Source organism: Delphinus delphis, chromosome 13 (genome assembly GCF_949987515.2).
Source record: "Delphinus delphis chromosome 13, mDelDel1.2, whole genome shotgun sequence".
In the NCBI taxonomy this organism is placed as follows: Eukaryota; Metazoa; Chordata; class Mammalia; order Artiodactyla; family Delphinidae; genus Delphinus; species Delphinus delphis.
The window spans coordinates 73,736,118-73,748,468 of NC_082695.1; the positions used below are offsets into that span (position 1 = coordinate 73,736,118).

At 47.0% G+C, this 12,351-nt stretch overlaps 1 protein-coding gene across 1 annotated transcript; it reads left to right on the forward strand.

Moving 5' to 3' along the window:
- The first annotated feature begins 784 nt into the window (after positions 1-784).
- GRP (gastrin releasing peptide) lies at positions 785-12,141 on the forward strand. The gene is given in 4 exon segments (XM_060029553.1): positions 785-1,048; positions 7,243-7,410; positions 7,413-7,484; positions 11,790-12,141. Coding segments are annotated over 4 exon segments (408 nt in total). The 5' UTR covers positions 785-909; the 3' UTR covers positions 11,819-12,141.
- The last annotated feature ends 210 nt before the right edge of the window (positions 12,142-12,351 follow it).

Below are 12,351 nucleotides of genomic sequence, written 5' to 3' on the forward strand. Positions count from 1 at the left end.
GCGGCCTAGGGAAATCGCCGCAGAAGCTTCTTCTGTTATGTGGATGCCGTATGCTGGTGCAGGGAACCAGGAGTATAGTAAAACTATTGTTAGTATTGTAGCTCCGATCACGTTACATGTCTTTCCTGCTCCAGCCTCCATCGCACCCTACAAGCGGGCAGGGACGCCTCCGAAACCCCAGGTGGGGTGAGGGTCTTGCGGCGGTGAAGCGGCGGCGCTCTGTGGGAGGGAGCAAAGGTCGCAAGGTTCATGGGCAGGGACCGCGAGGAGGGAGGTGGTCCACAAAGGGGGAAAGTCTGAGAATCAGAGGTGCTTTGCATTCCGGGCTCCGGTCCCCTCTAGCAAAGCCTAGCCTAAAAACATCCATCCTTGGCGCACATCCCTCTCTATCTCCCCCACCCCAGCTGCGCCCCTCGCCCCTGGGGTCAGGCCGCGGGGTCACTGCTCCTCCTCGAAGGATCCGAAGGCAGCTAACGCGGGAGGCGCCCCGGTGAGGCTGGGGAGGGAGGAGTTCCCTAAATTGTGCTGGAGTGAAGGCGTCGAGGATAGGAAGAACTAACCCAGGCTGGGGAAGGCGGACGGGGCTACGAGGGAGAGAGAGAGGGGACAATGTACGCTCAGCCTGTTCATCGCTCGGCAGGAAGATGGATGATTTTCGGAGACCGTTGTCCCAGCGCTCCGGCTCGCTCCAGGGAGACGTCAGAGCGCTGGGGTCGGCGGTGGAGGATCCCCCTGCGCCCCCGCCCGGGCTTGCATATAAAGTCGGGGCGTCGTGGAGGCTGCAGCAGCGGCGCTGGCGGCGGCGGCGGCGCTCCTCTGAGGTCCCGGTCCTCCGGTCTCTCCTCTGCAGTGGAAGCGCACTCTCCGCCCAGTCTCGCCGCGGCGCTCCGAGGGCTTCCCGCCGGGACCATGCGCGGCCGCGACTTCCCGCTCGTCCTGCTGGCTCTGGTCCTCTGCCAGGCGCCCCGGGGACCGGCCGCCCCGGTGTCGGCGGGCGGAGGGACCCTGCTGGCCAAGATGTACCCGCGCGGCAACCACTGGGCGGTGGGTGAGTGTCCGGCGCGCTCTAGTCCTGGCGGGACCAGCCAGCCGAGGGGGCCAGTCTCCCCATCTCTCAGCTTTTCTGCGGCTCTGCGTTGGGGGCTGGGTTTTGCTCCGACCTTTCCACTCAGACGCCAACCCCGTTCTCCCAAAACTCCACCCTGCCCTTCAGTATCCCGGGAAGCCGTCGGTCCCTCGGCAGCCTCCGGCTGGTCCCTCGCTCCTTTCCCGCTCTCTTCCCTCCCCCGCAGGACACCCGAGCCAGCGCGCAGCTCTCCAAAATCCCAGCCGTACGCGGAGATCACCCTCCCTCCGCATCTCCCAGCACCTCCTTTTATCCGTCTAATCACAACCCTGTCTGGCACGGTTCTCTCCCTGAACAATTTTGGGGAGCTGGGTCCCCGAGCGCGTCTCGGAGCCCTGGTCCAGCCTGGCGGCTGCGCCTTTACCCCCGACAAAGCCACAGGTGTGGGACACAGGGCGCAGCGCCCACCCTGGGTTTCAAATCTGTTTGGCAATCAGCGCCTGAATCCCACCTCTATTTGGGGCTCGCCTGAATTTCCTCAGTCCTTCTTTGCCTTGCAGCGATTTTCTTTTCCCTGCCCTTTTGCCCAACCCTCCCTCCTTCCATCCGGCAGGCTCGGTGCTCCGGGAATCACACGTGGTTTCCACGCTGATCCCGGGTCTCTGTCCCCGAAGTCCTCGCTTTTCTCCGCCTCTCTTGACCCGAAACCTCACGCTCTCCCCTAGCTCCTTCCCTCTTTCCCCTGCCTACAAGTCCTGCTTTCCAGGCACGGGCTTGGAGGTTCTCTCGTCCCGGCCCCCCGGAACCGCAGCGGCTTGGACCGGGTCTCGGGCCGCGGAGCGCGCACCCGCTTGCTTCCCCGCAGCTGGGAGGCAGGTAGCGGCCCCGCTGCTTCTCGCTGCTCCAGCGTCACCCCGGGGCTCTCGGCCGCGCCGAGCAGAGCCTCTAGCAAATGTTGCCAAGCGTTCGACTTCCTCAGACAGCTCCCCACACAGCCATCTACAGCAGCCCTAGCCTTTCCCGGGAAGCCGGTCGGTCCCTAGAGAGATTTAAGGCGGGGTGTGTGTGTGTGTGTGTGTGTGTGTGTGTGTGTGTGTGTGTGTGTGTGTGTGTGTGTGTGTGTGTGTGTGTGTGTGTGTGTGTGTGTGTGTGTGTGTGTGCGCGTTTCACGATTTCCTTAGTCATCTACTTAGAAGTAGGGGAGGGTGTGTTGGAAAGATACTTGCTAATTCAACTCTCAGAGGATTTACAGGCTCTCGGGGTGAAGACTAGGATGAATTTAGAAGATGGGGTGAAGCTAGAACTGCGCGTCCTCAGCTCCTGTGCACTGTGTAGGTTTCCCTCAGAGAAATGGAGCGCTCTGGGTTGCGATAGAGTAGTTTTCATTATTACTGAAAGAATCATTTGCCAAGTCTTGGCAACCCCAGGAATGAAAGTATTTGTCATCTTTGAGGGACACCCGGAACCCAGGAGCCTGGTATAGAGAGGAAGGGTTGGGATGGGTGAAAACCCTTGCACTTCCAGAGAGAAGGATACTTAGAAGATGTTAAAGAAGTCAAACCTAGAATGGAATCGATGCTTAAAAAGGGCTCCTGGGAGTTTAGATCAAGTGGCCATTGTCCAGTGCGGCCAGCAGCCAGTGGGCTGGGAAGGTGGAATGAAACTTCCAGACTTCCAGCCTCTTTTGCTCATCCATGTTTTTGTACTAAATATATATATATATGTGTATATATATATATATATATATATATATATATATATTTATTTTTTATTTTTTTTTTTTTTTGTGGTACGCGGGCCTCTCACTGTTGTGGCCTCTCCCCTTGCGGAGCACAGGCTCCGGACGCGCAGGCTCAGCGGCCATGGCTCACGGGCCCAGCCGCTCCGCGGCACGGGGGATCCTCTGGGACCGGGGCACGAACCCGTGTCCCCTGCATCGGCAGGCGGACTCTCAACCACTGCGCCACAAGGGAAGCCCTAAAAAGACTTATTGTTAATGTAACCCTTGCAGGCTAAACGCAGGACAAGAGAGTTAGCTGGGAAGCTATAATCATGGTATTTCTGATGCAAGCCAACGTGATTCCAGAGCACATCAGTCCCCAGGTCTTTCAGGTGTCGGCCATTTCATCACCCTTCATGGTGGTACTTGGGCATTCCCAGCCCCAAAGTGTACTGACCAGTGACACCCCTAAATTGTCTTATTCTCTTATTTGTTCTCGAACACACTCTTTTTCCTTTTTCTCCCTTGACTGTGCAGAGTTGATGAAGAACAAGGGAAAGAGGGAGGTGACATCGAAAATTGCATTTAGATTTAAGATGACATTGCAGTGGCACAAGTTTGCTTTGGGTGGACATGCCCTCTGTTGGAATGCGAGCATTCATAAGCATGAATGCCATGTTAGATTTTAAATTGAGGTTTCTGCCCTAAGTAAATTCCTGTCCTCCTCAGTCACTGAAGACATGGAGGTTAGTTTTAATTAAGGTTAGTTTTAATTAATGCAAACGAAAGCTACATATTGCTGTCTGTGAAGAAGCTGTTAGCACAAACTTGCAGGTTTGTTAAGTGAATTGCTTCTTCCAGCCGAGAGAAACGTGATGTGGCCATGGAAAAACAAGTTAACAGACTGAAAACGTAACCAATTCTTATCTGTCTCGATGTTCATGGAAATGTTTTGTGTGCCATGAAAATATAGGTCAACACTAACACTGGTAACTATCCCCTGTGCACCCAAGAAATGTTTCTGGTCGTGGTTCTAACTCTGATGTGGAGCGTGCCGTGGAGGGTTGAATGCTGAGCACCAGTGTTTAGCTGCAGAATGGTGTTACATGATTGTGCTACCCGAGCTACTGTGAAATACAGCTGAAGTATCACTCCAGAAAAACTAGCTCTTAATACTCAACACTTTCTGTCTTAATGGATGTTTTCTGAAGTTAGGATAATCTTCAAGTATGGAGCTCAAGAAAATTCTTTTCTGTTGCAAACCTGCCATTTTAGTGGTATTTTTAAGTGATTAAAGAGGACAAAAGCTTCCCCCCTACGCCTGGCAAGGTTTTATTTTTTCAAGTGCCTATCTTTTGATCTCCATTATTATTATATGGATACATAACAAATGATGATGGGAGAAGAGATGGAAGTGGGCATAGTGTCCACGTTGCCATGGAGACGATTATTTGGTTGACATTAGCATTAGGACCCAGGGAACGTGTGCTTCCCTGGGACGTTCTAGATGGCGCACTTTCCTTAGAAAAAAGAAAAACATCTGTGGTCTAGGGGAGGGAGTCTGAACACCCATCCACCAAATATGCAAATACTGAAATTCAGTACAAGGTCCCAAAGATCTATGTTAAATCACCCACAGAATGGAGGCCCATTTTAGCCTTCCATTGTAGAAAAGTCACAGAATTCTTCAAGCATGACAAAAATGAAGTTATTTGTAAAAACATCTCCATCATCCCTCTGCTTCATTGCCAATAACGCCTTTCTCATTTCCAGCATCCTAACCAGATGATAGACAATGACCGAGGACAAGAGCAACTGAGGTTATTACTGGGAGCATCAGATTCTAATCCCACTTTCCCATTATCATGATTTGATTTCCTCCATATTTCTAAGCCAAATGATTTGCTACTTCCTGGGAGGTTGTGGAACATAATCATTGTGATGGCTAAATGCAAAGTTATTTAGTAGATATCTGGGTACCAAGTTCACCAAGCAGATAAGTGAGGAGCCAGTTTTTCAAGATTCCAATGCTTCAGTTGGGACAGTGTCCTTAATAGAGTCTTAAAATTGTGTGCAGCGTCAGGTCCTAAGTGACTTGGCAAAGCTCACACTGCAATGCAGGAAAACCTCATTTTCAGGCTCCCCAGTACACACAGAATTAATTTTTCTGAGTTGCATAACTGAGTCATGATCTAGTGATATATGATCTCCATTCCTTTTGATAATATTAGAAAGCTTTGGCAGACCTTATTTCCAGACCCCAGAATGATTTCTAACTGCCTTATATCCTTAGGAAGTTCAAAGACACTTCAAAGCAGTATAATATCGTAGAGTCTGGACTGTGAGCTGATTTTAATCCCAGAATCTTTACTTGCATGTATGTGACTTTTGGCCAGTCTCATTTTCATCAAAGTTATTACAGTGTGGATCAAATGAAATAATCTGCATTTAAACATCCTGTGAACTGTAAATACACACACAAGCAATAGAGTTACTGTGAGGGCTTCTCTCTTGGTGGACAGAACAGCTGGGAAGGGGCCTCCTTCCATTTGCAGTGACTGAGGTCTGCCACGTACTATTTTCATGATGCTTGCCTTACATCTAATGCCAGTCAACACTGGAGCCACAGAGAGCTCTTTCCTTATGAGCTTTAAATCAAAAGCACCATAGTTCTACTAGTGTTAGAAATTTGAAAGTGCTATAAAACCCAATTACAGAGAAATGAAGAAAATCAACTGAAGAAAGTAAATAAGATAATGTGAGTATGGGCTTCCCTGGTGGCGCAGTGGTTGAGAGTCCGCCTGCCGATGCAGGGGACATGGGTTCGTGCCCCGGTCCGGGAAGATCCCACATGCCGTGGAGCGGCTGGGCCCGTGAGCCATGGCTGCTGAGCCTGCGCGTCCGGAGCCTGTGCTCCGCAACAGGAGAGGCCACAACAGTGAGAGGCCCGCGTACCACAAAAAAAAAAAAAAAAAAAAAAAAAAAAAAAAGATAATGTGAGTATATTCAAGCAACGGGCTAAAATGTAAAGAATACAGACCTTCAATACCATGCCCTTCTGACCCTAAGGCTATCCCCATTTGCATACATGAATTTCCATGTTTTTAGTGGTTTGGCCTCCTGCACAGCAACTTTTATTTGTTTATATGGCAAAAGCTCATCTCTGGAGCTAATGATAAACTTTGGTGACCATTTTAGACCTCCAAGAGAAAATTCTGCATTTATATGGCTGAAAAGCGTTGGCCAAAACTTGTCTTCAACCTGTGTTTCATTACAAACTGTAATTTCTAGGTACAATTTCTAGGTGCAATTTCTAGGTTCAGTCTCAGCTAAAATTCTAAGAAAGTTTAAATGAAAAATTCCTTTGCTACGTTTGTATTACAGGTAAGAGGAAAGCAACACCTTTTAATTTATTTATTTTAATTAATTTTATTTATTTATTTTTGGCTGCGTTGGGTCTTTGTTGCTGCGCACGGGCTTTCTCTGGCTGCCGCGAGCGGGGGCTACTCTTCGTTGTGATGCTCGGGCTTCTCACTGCGGTGGCTTCTCTTGCTGTGGAGCACAGGCTCTAGGCGCTCAGGCTTCAGTAGTTGTGGCATGTGGGCTCAGTAGTTGTGGCTCGTGGGCTCTAGAGCAGTTGTGGTGCACAGGCTTAGTTGCTCCGTGGCATGTGGGATCTTCCTGGACCAGGGCTCGAACCCGTGTTCCCTGCATTGGCAGGCGGATTCTTAACCACTGCGCCACCAGGGAAGTCTGAGCAACACCTTTTTAATCACACAAAGAAAAGCACGGAGACTTTTCTTTTCAGGAACAATTCAAGATTGACTGGGGTAGATGTTCGAACGCCATCATTCAGCTGGGAATAGAATTCGGTGCACACAGAAATGGTGATAGAATTTTAGATATGGAAGGTTCTTTCGATGTCATCTGGTCCAACATGTTCATTTTATTGTTGATAAAATTGAAGGTTCGGGATGCTAAATGACTTGAGAGAGGTCACCTGGCTAGTTAGCAGAGGGGCTGGGACCAGACCCAGGGCTTCTGAGTTGCAGTTCTGAATTCTGTCCATTCATTAGGCGTTTTGAGCACGGATCAAAATCTGTCAGTCATTTATGAACTATCTCCTAATAATATCAATAAAATGCTATTTATCCCACATTTAGGAGAAAGCAGCACAAACACAATTGGTGCCCTTTTTAATTTCTTGTTCATTCATTCCCCTGGGTTAAATTTGTGGCATTCTGTTTTTGTTGGGGTTTTTTTGAACCAGAGTATATGCCTTGTTTTATTTCTTTATGAATGTGGCACTGAATTTTTTTTAAATTGAAGTATAATTGACATACAAAATTATATAAGTTACAGGTGTACAACATGGTGATTCATAATTTTTAAAGGTTATACTCCATTTACAGTTATTATAAAATATTGGCTATATATTGTTTTTGTTTTTGAACAGGACATTTAATGGGAAAAAAGAGCACAGGAGAGTCCCTGTATGTTTATGAGGGAGGGAGCCTGAAGGAGCAGCTGAGGGAGTACATTCGGTGGCAGGAAGCTACAAGGAATTTGCTGAGCCTCCTAGAAGCAAAGGGGACCAGAAGCCATCAGCCACCTCAACGGGAGCCCTGGGCATTCGCCAGTCCACCTGGGATTCAGAGGGCAGCAGCAACTTTAAAGACGTGGGATCGAGGCTCAAAGGTATAATGAACAAACTGGGGAAGTGGGAGTGGGGTGAGGAGGGGTCGGGGAGGTAGGAGGTGTTTGGGGAGAGTTGGAAGGAGGGGAGGTTTGAGCAGGGAAGAATAAAACTGTTCGGAGGTAAGACTTCACAGCAACTACATCGGGCTGACGTCAGTACACACTCAGAAAATGAGTGGCCAATCCTCATGCTAGCTTTTCTTTTCAACATCATAAATTATTTTTCCTCTTAACACATCAAACTCCAATTTAGGAGTTTTGTTAGCACTTGTGCATTGATAGGATTTTTTAGCCTACCAGACCCTTCCAAAATATTTTGATAGTGAGGCCATAGATTATTTGAGTTGATCCCTGTGGATCTATAGATATGGTTTTTTAAAATTTATTTATTCATTTATTTATTTTTGGCTGTGTTGGGTCTTCGTTTCTGTGCGAGGGCTTTCTCTAGTTGCGGTGAAGGGGGGCCACTCTTCATCGCGGTGCGCGGGCCTCTCACTGTTGCGGCCTCTCTTGTTGCGGAGCGCAGGCTCAGTAGCTGTGGTGCACGGGCTTAGTTGCTCCGCGGCATGTGGGATTTTCCCAGACCAGGGCTCGGACCCGTGTGCCCTGCATTGGCAGGCAGATTCTCAACCACTGCGCCACCAAGGAAGCCAGATATGTTTATTTTTGATGAACACTAGTGGAAGGGCCTATTCACAGAAGCTTTTGGAAGAGAGCATTCCTGTTTGCTACTTTTGATGCAAAATAGTACTCCTTCATATTTGTTCCAAGATTACCTAGTTCGGGTCTCATCCTAATATTTCAAAACTTGGTGAAAATATCTCAGGTCAACTGATCTGTTTAGTATATGATTTTATAGAGGATAGGGGAAAAGAATTATAACAAATTGGCATTGTTTAGATACAAAGACAGTAAATGAGATAGAAGAGAATAAAATTTATAGGAAGAAAGCAAGGCAACTGAAAATGATGTGATTCTCATTAACTTTTAAGAAGTTTCCATGAAATTTATGATAAAAGGCAAAAATAATCATTACAATACCCCTAATAATAACAACTGCTAGTTTTAGTGAGTATTTTTTTATAATCCAAGTACTGGGTGAAACACCTTACCTTCATCCATTTCCTCGGATAATGCTCACAGCAGTCTTAGGAGAAAGATTCAGGAAGATTCTATTATTCTCTCCATTTTAGAGGTGAGGAAACTGAGACCAGTCATGCAGCTTTTCAAGGGAAAAGCCCGTGCTGTCTGCCTTGGCCAGTCCACTGCCATGTGAGGCATCTTCTGGGAATGGTTCTCATTGATCTTAAATATGAAGGATGCAGGATACAGTGCAGCTTTCCCTCTCGATGTTTCTGCCAATAAATAATACTGTGTTTCACTCACAGACCTTGGAGAGTTCACCATGTCCCTCTTTCATGGTGGGTAACTCTGATTGATGACCCCTTAACAGAGGCTCAGGGCTGGCGTGGCCCAGCCTCGGATGGTTTCTCCAGAGGGAGGCTTTATGTGTCACCACTCTTCGGTCTACTGTGGATTCTCTGTGCTAAATGCAGAGCAAAAAAAAGTTCTTTGTTGCATTAAGCACCTAGAGAGAAAGTCTCTGGTAGCCTTTATTCAGAGAGAAAATCAGGATTCAATCAAGCAATACAGAAATAAGTATCAACTTTGTACAGAGCCCTGAATGACTAATTCTCTTGTCCACACCCTTGTCTGTGAATAGATCACGTGGTTCTAAAGGCTCTCAGAACTTGTGATTGACTTCTTGGGCCCCGGCTGGCCCGGCCTATTCTTGGCCAAACACTGAAATGGGGCTCCCCTGGTGGCGCAGCAGTTGAGAATCCGCCTGCCGATGCAGGGGACACGGGTTCGTGCCCCGGTCTGGGAAGATCCCACATGCCGCGGAGCGGCTGGGCCCGTGAGCCATGGCCGCTGAGCCTGCGCGTCCGGAGCCTGTGCTCCGCAACGGGAGAGGCCACAACAGTGAGAGGCCCGCGTACTGCAAAAAAAAAAAAAAAAAGAACTAGCAGCAGGGATTTTCAGAGGCTGAGGACTTTTCTTAAACTTAAAAAACTATCCACATATACTCCCCTCTCCCGTTTTAGTAACAAAACATCAAGTCCTGTGGCCAAATCTCCCAGAGCTGTAGTTAGAAACTGAGCATCTTCCTACATTTTGATGACAAAGATATTTACTTCATTCAGAAAAGATTCATGTAAGTGCACACTGAATCTAAACTACTATATCACAACAAACAGGAAGTTTTTAGCAACAGTTATGGCCAACCATTTTCAAGGTGAACCTAAATCTTTTAACTTTACCCTTCTCACAAAAGCTAATGGAACTTTTACCCTGTGGTTTCTATAACATGAAGCAGTGCTCAGCTCAGCTCCAGGCCCTGATCCATAATCCTGGATGCGGCTGTGGACTGTCCTGAGTTTCAATGAAGGTTGAGGTTAGCCTTTGGGTTCCTTTTGTAGTTGGGACCCAGTTCATCGTTTTTTGAAGCCGAGGATTTTTTCTCTTATTTGGCGAGCATGAGGAATGGGAACTGGGGAATGCATTGCTGGGGGTGTTACGGAAAGGAAGTAAATGTACAAATGTGCTCTCACTTTTAAGGGAGAGATCCCACTGTCCCATCAGATCAGTACAGAGAATAGAAAGGTTCTATTTATTAATATGTGAAATGCTCCAACGGAAGCTCCAAATATAAGGAAAGCAACATATGGTCAAGAGTAACTAAAAAGCTTCTGATTACCCTGCTTCTATGAAGGCGGGGGCCAGCTTTACTCTGCTGGCTCCCACCTCAGAAACAGTGCCTCCCAGTCACAATGGCCAGCTTCAATCTACACACAATAAATGCTGGAGAGGGTGTGGAGAAAAGGGAACCCTCTTGCACTGTCGGTGGGAATGTAACTTGATACAGCCACTATGGAGAACAGTATGGAGGTTCCTGAAAAAACTAAAAATAGAACTACCATATGACCCAGCAGTTCCACTGCTGGGCATATACCCTGAGAAAACCATAATTCAGAAAGAGTCATGGGGCTTCCCTGGTGGCGCAGTGGTTGAGAGTCCGCCTGCCGATGCAGGGGACCCGGGTTCGTGCCCCGGTCCGGGAGGATCCCACATGCCGCGGAGCGGCTGGGCCCGTGAGCCATGGCCGCCGAGCCTGCGCGTCCCGAGCCTGTGCTCCGCAACGGGAGAGGCCACAACAGTGAGAGGCCCGCGTACCGCAAAAAAAAAAAAAGTAGAGCTACTCATTCTTCCTTCAGTCTTAGTTAATTTGAACAGAAGCCACAACAAGCCAACCACAATGCATTTAGAACTGGCAGAAACCCCGATTGCCTCCTCCTCCCAAGTTGCCCACACGACTACCGTTTACAGTCACGGGTTTATAATATTGAATTGTGTAGTTCATAAACTAGCTTTGATTTGGGGAATGAGGCATTGCCAAAGAAGCAAAGTAACAATTAAGATCCCACATTCCTTAGCAGTCTCCCTACCCGGCTGCTACTTTAGTAACAAATTCCTGGGGATAATACATGTAATTTCCAACTTTGGTCAAACTACACCTGTGTAAATGAACTTACGAAACAGAAACAGACTCACAGACATAGAGAGCAGACTTGTGGTTGCCAAGATGGGGAGGGGGTGGGGGAGGGATGAATTGGGAGTTTGGGATTAGCAGATGCAAACTATTATACATAGAATAGGTCCTACTGTACAGCACAGGGAACTATATTCAATAACCTGTGATAAACTATAGAGGAAAAGAATATGAAAAAGAATGTATGTACATGTATAATTGAATCACTTTGCTATACAGCAGAGATTAACACAACATTGTAAATCAACTATGCTTCAATAAAAGAAATTTAAAAATATAAGGTTTTCTTTTAAAAACACACACACACACACACACACACATATATATATATATATATACACACACGCACACACACACACATATGTAGTCATATCAGAACACAAGTTAAGCTAATATAACAAAAAGACCCGAAAATATAGTGGCTCCCCAAAAGAAGGAAGTTAACTTCTCTGGGGGACAGCTGTTGTTCTCAAGCATTAACGTGCTCAGAGTCATCTGGAGGACTTGTGAGAGCACAGATGGCTGGGTCCCATCCCCAGAGCTTCCAGTTCTGTAGGTCTGGGGTAGACCTAGGAATCTACCTTTCTACCAGTCTCCCAAGTGATACTCATGGTTTATTGGGATGGATTTCCTTTTAGCATTAGACTTTGGCATCACTAACTACGTTCGCTTAACTCTTTCTAATATTTTTTAAGTTGGTGGACTCTCCAGGTTCTCAGCGTGAAGGAAGGAACCCCCAGCTGAACTGATACTGACAACGGTGGCCTCCCTCAAAGAAGCAAAACAAAACCCTCAAGAGACTGCGTTCTATGGGCATCAGTTCTACTGGGTCATCAAGTTTCCTTTATGCAAAACACTTAACTATTCTTGTATCTTTCAACTTTGACTAAAGTCATGATTTTCAAGCAGCATCTTCTGGTTTGAACTTGTGTGCTGTGAATAATTGTCCATAAAGAGTGTTCCAATTAATGTTCTTTACATCTGGGCTATTTGTCTATTAGATTCCAGTCCTTGCTCCCATTCACAATAAAAGCTTAAACATATTGTCCAAAAGGCAGGTAGTTTTCTTATTTCAATTCCAAATGAGAGGACAGTGATTAATACTGAGATTAACAAACAGGTTGACAGTGAACTTGTGTGCTCATTGATGAAAGCAGGCTGAATTTTTAGCTTTGCTCTCTGAAAGCCACTTACTGATTCCTTGTAGTGACTTAGAGCCTTTATAGATGCCACTTACTAGAAGCTCAGACTTGCTTT